The 14,470-nt window shown below is 39.1% G+C and overlaps 1 protein-coding gene across 1 annotated transcript in view; it reads left to right on the forward strand.

Annotated features, from left to right (window-relative positions):
- Positions 1-14,470, forward strand: part of CUNH12orf40 (chromosome unknown C12orf40 homolog) — a 95,339-nt gene that overhangs the window by 65,743 nt on the left and 15,126 nt on the right. The window contains 2 exon segments of the mRNA XM_040233493.1: positions 927-987; positions 13,730-13,793. Coding sequence (XP_040089427.1) covers positions 927-987; positions 13,730-13,793 — 125 coding nt within the window.

Genomic DNA, 14,470 nt, shown 5'->3' on the forward strand with positions numbered 1-14,470 from the left:
TTACCCTCCATAATGTCAATTTATTAATTTATAATAAAAATAGAAGGATGACATATATAGGAATGCTGACTGGCATGAGAAGCATATTTTCTACATTTTGGCAGCTCTCCATGGGAAATTTGCTTGGTTAATATGACTCAGAATGAGGGAATAATAGAAGTCAAAGGTTAATAGCATAAACAACAAATCAACAATTTATAGGACTGATATTATAGATAATTAAAGAAAACTTGGTTCAGAATAAACTTAACTTTCTTGGTAATAGTTATGATTTATTTATTTATTTTCAGTCTTGGTAATTGAAACTCATGAATTAGAATAGATTTTTATTTTGAGAACACTTTCTTAAGAAATATGTAAAATATCTATTAATACAAAGAATATTAGATGCCATTTTTATGGGACTGGCACTAAATTAATTAAAAAAGAGATTCACCATTTATTTAATAAAATCAGCTTAGGTTCTTCATTGTAAAAACTTCCAAATATTTAGTCTCATGAATGAAATATAGAATGTTAAAACTTGAATTTTAAAATATACTTTATGAAAATGATTTAGAATATGGCTCCCAACCCTGTGTGCAGATACTTATCACTTGAGGGTGTTTTTAAAATAGAAAATATCAAGTTTGACCTACATATAGACTCATTAAGATAGAGCCTGTGAATCCTTATTTTTAAAAACTTCCCTTATAATCTAGAGAAGGGAATGGCAACCCACTCCAGTATTCTTGCCTGGAGAATCCCATGGACAGAGCAGCCTAGCAGGCTACAGTCCATGGGGTCACAAAGAGTTGGACATGACTGAGTGACTTCACTTTCCCTTATAATTCTGACCTTTAATCAACTTTGGGAGTCATAATTTAGAACAGTAATCTCAGAGGGATTAAAGCACATTCTAATACTGTCTTATTTATAACCCTTAGGGGTAATATCCCTTTGGAAGAATTGCATTCTGAGCAAACACAGGACTTTGGAGTTGGTGAGGTAAAGTACAATCTTACATTTTCTTTCCAGTTAAATGAGTTGTATTATCATGTCATATCTTAGTATTTGAAATTAATTTTGGTTAGCTCTTTCTGAAAAATTTTTGTTTAGGGTAACCGTTTTACATTTTTTTTTTAAACTTTGGGAAAATTATTGCTTGGATCTAGAAATAAAATTAACAACATTTTAGAAACTATAATGTGCCTTATTTCAAACCAATATAGATGAATTTAATGTTTTTTCTGTAAGTCCTATAAAATTTATTCCAAGATGAAATTTCTTTACAGGTTTAAATGTGCTACAGGTGAATATAGTTATATATTTAAGAATACTGAAACTTATATAAACATTGGTTACTTAAGTCATAATAGCTGCTCATTAAAAGGGTGTATGAATCGTTCATTCATGAAAGAATACACGTTCAATTCAAGAGTGTATGGAACATTCTCTAGGATAGACCATATACTAAGACATGAAACCAGCCTTAATAAATGTAACAGGATAGTAATTATTAATATTTCAAACATCTTTTCAGTACACAACATTACAAATTGAGAAATCACAGAAAAAATTATGAGAAAAAATGATTACATTTAGACTGAAACATGTGCTATATATAATACAGGGAGTCCAGCCTGGTGCTCTGTGATGACCTAGAGGGGTGGGATGAGGGAGTGGGAGGAAAACTCTGCGGGAGGGGGAGTGGTGGAGATATATATATATATATGGCTGATTTACATGGTTGCACTAAATAAATTAACATAACATTGTAAACCAACTATCCTTCAATTAAATTTTTTTTAAATGTGCTACTAAAGAACCAATGAGCTGATGGTGAAATCAAAAAGAAATTAAGAAATTAGCTTGACATAAATTACAATGAAAAAATAACCTCCAGAGCTTCTACTGTAGCAGCTTGGGACCAGACCCTGCCCCTGACATGGCAGTGATGGCCACTGAGCTGAGAGGAAGTCCTGCTTCAGAGAGGAAGTTCAGGCACTAGAACCCTGAGCAGGCTCTAGTGCCTCTGTCTTTAGCATTACCCCCTTCCAAGGTGATCACTACCAGCACAACCTGAAGAAAGACATGCCTAGCCTCCACATCAAATCCAGTCATCCCACCAAAGACATTGGGCACATGCAGTCTGCATATGGATGCTCCCACATAAGAAATACCCCTTCAAGACCACAGTAGGCAAATATTTCACCTAAATTCATAGAGGCATAGAAAGTTAAATGAAATACAAAGGCAGAGAAACTAGTCTCAATTGAAAGAGCAAGAGAAAACCTCTGAAAAACTAATGAAACAAATAAACAATTTACCAGATAAATAATTCAAAACACCAGTAATAAAACTGTTAACTGAATTAGGGAAAATAATCCACCTAAACATTGGGTCATTTTAACAAGGATCTAGAAAATATTAAAAAATGCAATAAAAAAAGATAATTCAGTATCTGAGATTAAAAAAAAAAAAAAAACCAGACTAGAAGGAATGAATAGCAGACTAAATGATGGAGAATGCGTAAACGATCTGGAATTTAGTATAATGGAAATCACTAAATCAGAACAACAGAAAGACAAATGAAGAAAAATGAATGTAATCTATGAGATCTCTAGTATAACATTAAGGGTGTCAACATTCACATCATAGGGCTGCCAGGAGAGGAAAGAGAGGTTAATGAAAATGTATTTGAAGATACTATGGCTGAAAGATCCCCAAAACTAAAGAAGGAAATAGATGTTCAGGGACAGGAAGCAAATAGGATTCCAAATAAGATGCATTCAAACAGACCCATAGTAAGACATATAATTAAAATGTCAGTTCTCAGAGGGAAATTTACAGCAATACAGGACTTCATCAGGAAGCAAGAAAAATTTCAAAAAAAAACCCCCAACCTACCACCTAAAAGAATGTTCAAACTACCATACAGTTGCATTCATGTCACATGCTAGAAAAGTAATGCTCAAAATCCTTCAAGCTAGGTTTCAGCAGTAGGTGAACTTAGAACTTCCAGTTATACAAGCTGAATTTAGAAAAGGCAAAGGAACCAGAGATTAAATTGCCAACATTCGCTGGATCACAGAGAAGGCAAGGGAATTCCAGGAAAACATCTACTTCTGCTTCATTGAGTACACTAAAGCCTTTGACTGTAGTTCACAATCAACTGTGGAAAATTCTAAAAGGGATGGGAATATCAGACCATTTTATCTGTCCCCTGGGAAATGCGTATGCAGGTCAAGAAGCAACAATTAAAGCCAGACATGGAACAATGGACTGGTTCCAAATTGGAAAGGAGTACATCAAGGCTGTATATTGTCACCCTGCTTATTTAACTTATATGCAGAGTACATAATGTGAAATGCCGGGCTGGATGAAGTACAAGCTGGAATGAAAATTGCCAGGGGAAATACCAATAACCTCAGATATGTAGATGACACCACCTCTATGGCAGAAAGTGAAGAACTAAAGAGCCTGTTGATGAAAGTGAAAGAGGAGAGTGAAAAAGTTGGCTTAAAACTCAACATTCAGAAAACTAAGATCATGGCGCTGAACTGGACTGAAAAGAATGGTGAAAAAACCTGCTGCTGGTCTTATGAGGGTTCCCTTGAACGTAACAAGTTGTTTTTCTCTTGCTGCTTTTAAGATTCTCTCCTTGTTTTTAACTTTTGATAAGTTAATGTCTTTATGAGTCTCTCTGGATTCATCTTACTTGAAACTGTATTGTCTTTTTGTATTTGGAAGGCTGTTTCCTTTCCCATGTTAGGGAAGTTACTGCCTTTTTTTTTTTTTTTTTTTTTTTAAATTATTTTTATGCCCTTTTTTATTTTTTTGGTTTTTTTTTTTTTTTTGGACTCCTGTAATGTGCAGGGAGATCCAACCAGTCCATTCTGAAGGAGATCAACCCTGGGATTTCTTTGGAAGGAATGATGCTAAAGCTGAAACCCCAGTACTTTGGCCACCTCATGCAAAGAGTTGACTCATTGGAAAAGACTCTGATGCTGGGAGGGATTGGGGGCAGGAGGAGAAGGGGACGACCGAGGATGAGATGGCTGGATGGCATCACGGACTTGATGGATGTGCGTCTGAGTGAACTCCAGGAGATGGTGATGGACAGGGAGGCCTGGCGTGCTGCAATTCATGGGGTTGCAAAGAGTCAGACATGATTGAGCGACTGAACTGAACTGAACTGAATGTGAATATTGGTCCACTTGATAGTGTCTCATAAGTCCTTTACTGTATTTTTGTATTTTCACTCTTTTTCATTCCTTTGTCTTTTTTTGCTACTCTGATTGGATAGGTTCCTTTCCCTATTTTCAGTCTTCTGATCATTTTTTCATCTTAATCTGGTCTTCTGTTGAAACTTTCTATTGTATTTTTAGGTCCAATTATCTTAGGCTCTGATTTCTGTTTGGTATTTTCCTTTATTTTATGTTTCTTTGTTGAAATTTTCACTTTTTTCACATGTTGATCTCTTGACCTCAGTGATCAATTATTTTGACTGTTATTTTGTAAGGTATAAGGTAAATCAGTTACCTCCATTTCATTAAGGTCTTTTTCTAAGGTTTTATCTTATTTCTTTCATCTGGAAAATATTCTTCTGTTTCTTCATTTTCCTAACACTCTGTTGGTTTTCATGCATTAGATAAGAAAGTTGCCTCTCATAGTCTTGAAGGAGTGGCTTCATGTAAGTGATGATCACTATGTTTCAACCTTGCCCTAGGTCTTGGTTGTCTCTCAAATCTTTGTGATTGTCCAAGCATCTTAGTTTACTATAAGTGGCTCCTAGTTGTGGGTGTGCCAGAACCTGCCAGTCAAAATATAGGTTTAGTCTTATTTGAAGCTGGACCCTCAGCCAATAGCTTATAAGGTATGTAAATATACTTCTTTCATGAGAAGACTTTGAGATGTGGATTTCTGTCTGCCCCCTCTGTACTGAGACCTGGTGTGATAACCAGTTGAGAGTTTTTCTTTGCTTGCTACCACTCTGTTGAACAAAGAAACAATTATCAAACACCCTGTTGAACCCAGGAGAAGGAAATGGCAACCTACTGCAGTATTCTTGCCTGGAAAATCTCATGGACAGAGGAGGCTAGCAGGCTACAGTCCATGGGGTCGCAAGAGTTGGACACGACTTAGTGACTGCACTAACAACCAACAACCTGTTAAACCTGTGAACACAAGCCATACCGGCCACCAGAGCCAGGATATCAAGGGACGTGTCCTTTGGGCATCAGCCTAAAGTCAGGGTACCAGATGTGTGCTACCAGTGTCAACTGAAAAAAAAAAAAAATCACATCCTGTAAGTTGAGAATTTTGGGTTTTGTGTGTGTGTGTGTGTGTGTGTGTGTGTGTGTGTTTTGAGCAGGTATACTAGAGTCTTTTGCCCAGGGGACAGTCTCTCAGATAGCTCCAAGGAACTGTTCCTTCAAGGTAAGGGAGGAGCCAGGATATACAGGTGTTTTTACAAAAGCAGCAGTCTGAGCATCAAAGGATTACTGTGAATTAGAGAAAAACCAGACATCTCAAGTTAATGAATATAGTGCTTTTCTATGTGTGAGAAGAAGCAAGTGCTGGGCTTCTTAAAATAATTTCTTTGATATATACCTTAACTAAGTCCAGTATCCTGTTTTCTCTCATCCTGAATCCCATCAGGGTGCACCCATAGGTGGAGGGGGCAGAGGAGGCTGTACTAGCTGATGTCTTGATGGCTGCAACATCCTTTGTTTACTGATATGGCAGCTAACATTCTTTGTGACAGCTTAGAATCTGGCAGAAGGAAAGAGCAAAGATGGCACCTGCTGAGTTCTATAGTCTTCGAAAAGTATTTCAGTATGCCTCTAAAAGTGTGTCAAATAAGAATCCTGTGCCTGAGGCTAAAGACTTAAGATAAACAAGTAAGCCTCTTTCACAGAAAGATTTGAGGGTATGTTTCAGTCTGCTGCCTCTATGCTGTGCTCTGAGGGGAATGACTGTCTGAGAACTATTTCTCCATTTGTTACAGTGCTGCAGGACCTCTGAGTATAAGATGCATTGGCTACCAGATCCAGGCAGACAAAGGATGGAAACCACAAAAGCTAGGGTACCAGCTATGTGTATAATCTCATCTCTGAGAGATACTGGTGACCTAGATCAAAGCAGAAGAAGCATGAAGATAATGCCTAGACTCTGAGGTCCCTAGAGAGAATTACAGCCTGCCCTTAGATGTGAGTTTAATCACAAGCCTTCCATTAAGGCCACATCTATGAAGATAAACTAATAGGCTTCTTTCACAGAAAGATTGAGTGTGTCAGTGGGCTGCCTGTATTCTAAGCCCTAGACAGTAGTTACATGGAGCTTGTGTAAACCCTTTGAGAACTGGATCTCATGGACACAGACTTTACTGGCTTTCAAAGCTTGATATTTAGGAAGCTCATCTCCCAGGAATCAAATATAAGGTTCAAAACAGTAGCTCTTAATGAAAACACTTTCAGTTGTAGGTTCCTTCCTGACTGTGAGTTGCTGTACATGGGGTGAGGTTTATGGTGTCTCAGAGTAATCTAAGATTGATCTCAGCCTGTTCTACCTGCCTCAATATGAGGTGTTTTTGTTTTTGTTTTTTCCTAAGCTAGCCAGTACGTTTCAGTTCAGTTCAGTTCAGTTGCTCAGTCGTGTCCAACTCTTTGCAACCCCATGAATTGCAGCACGCCAGGCCTCCCTGTCCATCACCAACTCCCAGAGTTCACTCAGACTAATGCCCATCGAGTCAGTGATGCCATCCAGCCATCTCATCCTCGGTCGTCCCCTTCTCCTCCTGCCCCAAATCCTTCCCAGCATCAGAGTCTTTTCCAATGAGTCAACTCTTCGCATGAGGTGGCCAGAGTACTGGAGTTTCAGCTTTAGCATCATTCCTTCCAAGAAATCCCAGGGCTGATCTCCTTCAGAATGGACTGGTTGGATCTGCTTGCAGTCCAAGGGACTCTCAAGAGTCTTCTCCAACACCACAGTTCAAAAGCATCAATTCTTCAGCACTCAGCCTTCTTCACAGTCCAGCTCTCACATCCATACATGACTACTTGAAAAACCATAGGCTTGACTAGATGGACCTTAGTCAGCAAAGTAATGTCACTGCTTTTGACTATGCAATATAGGTTGATCATAACGCTTCTTCCAAGGAGTAAGCGTCTTTTAATTTCATGGCTGCAGTCACCATCTGCAGTGATTTTTGGAGCCCAAAAAAATAAAGTCTGACACTGTTTCCACTGTTTCCCCATCTATTTCCCATGAAGTGATGGGACCAGATGCCATGATCTTCGTTTTCTGAACGTTGAGCTTTAAGCCAACTTTTTCACTCTCTTTCATTTTCATCAAGAGGCTTTTTAGGTCCTCTTCACTTTCTGCCGACCCAGATAATCATGATGATGTGATCACTAATCTAGAGCCAGACATCTTGGAATGTGAAGTCAAGTGGGCCTTAGAAAGCATCACTATGAACAAAGTTAGTGGAGGTGATGGAATTCCAGTTGAGCTGTTTCAAATCCTGAAAGATGATACTGTGAAAGTGCTGCACTCAGTATGCCAGCAAATTTGGAAAACTCAGCAGTGGCCACAGGACTGGAAAAGGTCAGTTTTCATTCCAATCCCAAAGAAAGGCAATGCCAAAGAATGCTCAAACTACCACACAATTGCACTCATCTCACATGCTAGTAAAGTAATGCTCAAAATTCTCCAAGCCAGGCTTTAGCAATACGTGAACCGTGAACTCCCTGATGTTCAAGCTGGTTTTAGAAAAGGCAGAGGAACCAGAGATCAAATTGCCAACATCCGCTGGATCATCAAAAAAGCAAGAGAGTTCCAGAAAAACATCTATTTCTGCTTTGTTGACTATGCCAAAGCCTTTGACTGTGTGGATCACAATAAACTGTGGAAAATTCTGAAAGAGATGGGAATACCAGACCACCTGACCTGCCTCTTGAGAAACCTATATGCAGGTCAGGAAGCAACAGTTCGAACTGGACATGGAACAACAGACTGGTTCCAAATAGGAAAAGGAGTATGTCAAGGCTGTATATTGTCACCCTGCTTATTTAACTTATATGCACAGTACATCATGAGAAACGCTGGACTAGAAGAAACACAAGCTGGAATCAAGATTGCCGGGAGAAATAGCAATAACCTCAGATATGCATATGACACCACCCTTATGGCAGAAAGGGAAGAGGAGCTAAAAAGCCTCTTGATGAAAGTGAAAGAGGAGAGTGAAAAAGTTGGCTTAAAGCTCAACATTCAGAAAATGAAGATCATGGCATCTGGTCCCATCATTTCATGGGAGATAGATGGGGAAACAGTAGAAACAGTGTCAAACTTTATTTTGGGGGGCTCCAAAATCACTGCAGATGGTGACTGCAGCTAGAAAATTAAAAGACGCTTACTCCTTGGAAGAAAAGTTATGACCAACCTAGATAGTATATTCAAAAGCAGAGACGTTACTTTGCCAACAAAGATCCGTCTAGTCAAGGCTATGGTTTTTCCTGTGGTCATGTATGGATGTGAAAGTTGGACTGTGAAGAAGGCTGAGTACCAAAGAATTGATGCTTTTGAACTGTGGTGTTGGAGAAGACTCTTGAGAGTCCCTTGGGCTGCAAGGAGGTCCAACCAGTCCACTCTGAAGATCAACCCTGGGATTGCTTTGGAAGGAATGATGCTAAAACTGAAGCTCCAGTACTTTGGCCACCTCATGCGAAGAGTTGACTCATTGGAAAAGACTCTGATGCTGAGAGGGATTGGAGGCAGGAGGAGAAGGGGACGACAGAGGATGAGATGGCTGGATGGCATCACTGACTCGATGGGCGTGAGTCTGAGTGAACTCCGGGAGTTGGTGATGGACAGGGAGGCCTGGCATGCTGCGATTCATGGGGTTGCAAAGAGTCGGACACAACTGAGCGACTGAACTGAACTGAACTCTTTCTGCCATAAGGGTGGTGTCATCTGCATATCTGATGTTGTTGATTTTTCTCCTGGCAATCTTGATTCCAGCTTGTGATTCTTCCAGTCCAGTACGTTTACTTTTCCTAAATTTGGCTCTTAGCCAGTTGTTTCTTTCAGATGGGTATATCTTTCCTTTTCTCCTTTGCTTTTTGCTTCTCTTCCTTCCTCAGTGATTTGTAAGGCATGCTCAGACAACCATTGTGCATTTTTGCACTTCTTTTTCTTGGGGATGGACTTGATCACTGCCTCCTGTACAAAGTCATCAACCTCCATCCATAGTTCTTCAGGCACTCAGTCTACCAGATGTAATCTCTTGAATCTGTCACTTCCAATGTATAATCATAAGGGATTTGATTAAGTTCATACATTAATCGTATAGTGGTTTTCCCTACTTTGTTCATTTAAGTCTGAATTTTGCAATAAATGAGTTCATGATCTGAGCCACAATCAGCTCTTGGTCTTGTTTTTGCTGACTGTATAGAGCTTCTCCATCTTTAGTAGCAAAGAATATAATCAATTGGATTTTGGTTTCACCATCACATGGTGATGTCCATGTGTAGGGTCATCTCTTGTGTTGTTGAAAGAAGGTGTTTGCTATGACCTGCACGTTGTTTTGGCAAAATTCTGTTAGCCTTTGATGTGCTTCATTTTGTACGCCCAGGCCAAACCTGCCTGTACCTCCAGGTAGCTCTTGACTTCCTACTTTTTTATTCTAGTCCCTATGATGAAAAGGACATCTTTTTTTTTTTTTTTTTTTGATGTTCTAGAAGAATAGCAAGGAGAGATAAGAAAACCTTCCTAAGTGATCATTGCAAAGAAATAGAGGAAAACTGTAGAATGGGAAAAATTAGAGATCTCTTCAAGAAAATTAGATATATCAATGGAACATTTCATGCAAAGATGGGCACAATAAAGGACAGAAATGGTATGGACCTAACATAAACAGAGGCTGTTAAGAAGTAGCAAGAATACACAGAAGAACTATACAAAAATGATCTGAATGACCCAGATAACCACGACGGTTTGATCACTCACCCATCCACATCCTGGAACATGAAGTCAAGTGGGCATCACTATGAACAAAGCTAGTGGAGGTGATGGAATTCCAGTGGAGCTATTTAAAGTCCTAAAAGATGATGCTGTGAAAGTGCTGCACTCAATAGGCCAACAAATTTGGAAAACTCAGCAATGGCCATAGGACTGGAAAAGGTCAGTTTTCATTCCAATCCCAAAGAAAGGCAATGCCAAAGAATGCTCAAACTACCACACAACTGCACTCTTCTCACACGCTAGCAACATAATGCTCAAATTTTTCCAAGCCAGGTTTAAACAGTATGTGAACAGGAAACTTCCAGATGTTCAAGCTGGATTTAGAAAAGGCAGAGGAACCAGAGATCAAATTGCCAACATCCGTTGGACCATGGAAAAAGCGAGAGAGTTCCAGAAAATCATCTATTTCTGCTTTATTGACTATGCCAAAGAATTTGACTGTGTGGATTACAACAAACTGTGAGAAATTCTTCAAGAGATGGGAATACCAAACCACCTGACCTGCTTCCTGAGAAACCGGTATGCAGGTCAAGAGGCAAGAGTTAGAACCAGTCATGGAACAACGGACTGTTTCCAAATTGGGAAAGGAGTACATCCAGGTTGTATATTTTCGCTCTGATTATTTAACTTATATGCAGAGAACATCATGTGAAATGCTAGGCTGAATAAAGCACCAGATGAAATCAAGATTTCTGGGAGGAATATCAGTAACCTCATGTACACAGATGATACCACTCTTATGGCAGAAAGCGAAGAAAAGCTAAAGAGCCTCTTGATGAAAGTGAAAGAGGAAAATGAAAATGTTGGCTTAAAACACAACATTCAAAACACAAAGATCATTGCATCCAGTCCCATCACTTCATAGTGAAAAGATGGGGTAACAATGGAAATAGTGTGAGATTTTATTTTCTTGGGCTCCAAAATCACTGCAGATGATGACTGTAGCCGTGAAATTAAAAGATGTTGGCTCCTTGGATGAAAATATGCTGTCTAGATTGGTCATAGCTATTCATCCAAGAAGGAAGCATCTTTTAATTTCATGGCTGCAGTCACCATCTGCAGTGGTTTTGGAGCCCAAGAAAAAATTTAGAGGCATCACTTTGCCAGGGCATGCCTGATAGCTCAGTTGGTAAGAATCCGCCTGCAATGCAGGAGACCCTGGTTCGATTCCTGGGTTGGGAAGATCTGCTGGAGGAGGGGTAGGCTACTCACTCCAGTATTCTTAGGCTTCTTTTGTGGCTCAGCTGGTAAAGAATCTGCCTGCAATGTGGGATACCTGGGTTCAATCCCTGGATTAGAAAGATCCCCTGGAGAAGGGAAAGGCTACCCACTCCAGTAATCTGGCCTGGAGAATTCCATGGACTGTATAGTCCATGGTGCTGCAAAGAGTCGGACATGACTGAACGACTTTCATTCATTCACTCACTTTGCCGACAAAGGTCCATATATTCAAAGTTATGGATTTTCCAGTAGTCATGTATGGATGTGAGAGTTGGGACTATAAAGAAAGCTGAGCGCCACAGAATTTATGCTTTTGAACTGTCATGTTGGAGAAGACTCTTGAGAGTCCCTTGGACTATATGGAGATTAAACCAGTCAATCCTAAAGGAAATCAGTCCTGAATATTCATTGGAATGATGGATGCAAAGCGGAAACTCTAATACTGTGGCCACCTGATGTGAAGAACTGACTCATTAGAAAAGACCCTGCTGCTGGGAAAGATTGAAGGCAGGAGGAGAAGGGGATAAAAGAAGATGAGATGGTTGGATGGCATCACCAGCTTGATGGACATGAGTCTGAGTAAGCCCTGGGAGTTGGTGATGGACAAGGAAGACTGGCGTGCTGCAGTACACGGGGTCACAAAGAGTCGAATACAACTAAGCAACTGAACTGAAGTAGTTGTTTCTTTGGTGGGGGGTGGGAATGAGAGGGTGGGGCTGGAAGAAATTGTTCTGTATGTAGCTTAGATTCAGTGTGTCCATGGAAGGAAGGAAGTTCAGGATCCTCCTACATTGCCATCTTTAACTGCAGCCTATGAAATTTTGAAATAGTGGAGGAATACAGTTTAAATATGTTTGTTTAAAATGGGAAGATAATCACTGGAGAAATGGAGACAGATGGAAGAACGTCAGAATATAAAAGAGAGGGGATGTCACAGTAGAACAAGGTGAGAAAAAAGTGAAATAACATTTCTACATAAACAGTAAAGGTAAGGAATGAATCCTGCTTAGTAATTAATACATTAAATTTTATAAAAAGGCTGATTTTTCTTACCAAGATTCAAGGAATATCAAATTGAGAAGAAAAAAATCTACATATTTTTCAGGAAACATGTAGAACACAATAATAAAGGTTTAAAGTAAAACAACAATTTTGTTTTGTAGTAGTACAAAATTGTAGTAGGGCAAGGACAGTATAAATGCACTAAAATGCCAATTTGGAAGAGAGAAGAGGAGACAGAAACTTACTGATCCATACCAATTATGAAGTCCTTCTGGGCAGACATTGTGAACACTTGCTGAACTGGAGGATGGGGGAAATTCCTTGAATATTTAAGTGTTTTGTTTTGTTTTTCTATTTGGTCTGATCTTCTTTTGCTATTATTCTCTATCAAAAGATCTGAAGTTTGTATAGGAGTATATGCCTACTCTTGGGTCTCTGTAGCTTTTTCAGCTTGTGGGTTTCTGGTGCACATTTAGAGCTTGAATGTGTTAAGAACTGAATATACAAGACTTTTTAAAATGGTTGAATAATAGGGTTAGAGAAGAGGCTGTGCTCTATAAAGTTATTCAGGACCCTGAGCTGGTAGGGAGTCTGCTGTCTTTAACTGGTAAGCGTCCATGTTTGCACTGTATGTTGATATCAGAGGGGAAAGAAAATGAAGGATTATGGAGAAAAATTTTATAGCTGAGACTGGTAGTGGTGTGCACCACTTTTGCCCATAACCAGAAGTTAAATAGCTCATTCTAATCAACTCCAAGGAAGGCTAAGAAATGAAGTTTAGCTGTATGCCTAAGAGAAACAGATTCAGTGAGCAGCTAGACAGTTTCTCTTTTATACTACCTATCTATCTAAAAAACTATATCCTACCAACAGAGAATGTTTATTTTCTGTAAGTCCATGGTATATTTACAAACATAATTCATATAGTAAGCCATAAAAATCCATAAGATCCTCATCTTTGAAAAGATTCATAGCCACATTCTCTAATAAAAATTCATTTAAGTAGAGATGAACAGCAACAACAAAAGGTGCTTAACTTCCCTTCTTGTTGTTGCTATTCAGTTACTAAGTCATGTCCAACTCTTTAGTGACCCCATGGACTGTAGCCTTCCAGGCTCCTCTGTCCATGGGATTTCCCAGGCAAGAATACTGAAGTGGGTTGCCATTTTCTTCTCCAGAGGATCTTCCTGACCCAGGGATAGAAACCTTGTCTCCTGCCTTGAAGGTGAATTTTTCCCTGGTGGCTCAGTGGGTAAAGCGTCTGCCTACAATGCAGGAGACCTGGGTTCTGTTGCTTTCTGTTTCTAAACCAATTTAAATTTTGTTTCAGTTACTGTTCATCACAGGTAAATTTTTCTTTGCAGTTTTATAATCATCTTTGTTCAATTAAAGTAATATGAAAGATGAGTGCTATAAGTTGAATCGGTGTGGTTAAAAGGTAGCTATAAGTAGATATTATGGTATATACTTGGGAGCTGTTAAAATTCTGTTTTTCTTCTAGATTCTGATAGAAGAAGGAGGAATGTGTTCTTTCAAAGATGGGACAACATCTACTAGGAAAACTTGTCAGTGTAACTATAAGTGAATTTTATTCTTTTAAAAATAACATTTTAACAGAAATCAGTTAAATTTTGAATCTTTTTTTTTTTTTTTTAATTTGGGTGTTCCAGAATTAGTTGTAGCACACAGGATCTTTTAGTGTGGCATGTGGTGTCTAGTTCCCTAACCAAACTCAGACCCCCTGCACTGTGAGTCTGGACTCAATCACCGGACCACCAAGGAGAAATCCCCAGAAATCAGTTAAACTTTAAGTTTTGTTTTTTTTCTTAGAGTTTTGCCAGCAAATGTATTTTATAAGTATCTTAGAATATATTGCATAATTGGCCCCTTAAAATTAACTTCATCTTTTACAAAATGTTGTACAAGATGAGTATGTATAACATATATGTACTGCTTAGTGAATGATTTTTAAAAAATATACCTTTTTTTTCCCTTGTTTGTGGGAGAGGGAAAGGGTGGGATGATTTGGGAGAATGGCATTGAAATATGTATAATATCATAAATGAAACGAATCGCCAGTCCAGGTTCGATGCAGGATACAGGATGCTTGGGGCTGGTGCATTGGGATGACTTGGAGGGATGGTACAGGGAGGGAGGTGGGAGGGGGCTTTGGGATGGGGAACACGTGTACACCTGTGGTGGATTCATGATGATGTATGGCAAAACCAATACAACATTATAA

Source organism: Oryx dammah, unplaced genomic scaffold, assembly GCF_014754425.2.
Source record: "Oryx dammah isolate SB20612 unplaced genomic scaffold, SCBI_Odam_1.1 HiC_scaffold_29, whole genome shotgun sequence".
NCBI classification, from domain to species: Eukaryota; Metazoa; Chordata; class Mammalia; order Artiodactyla; family Bovidae; genus Oryx; species Oryx dammah.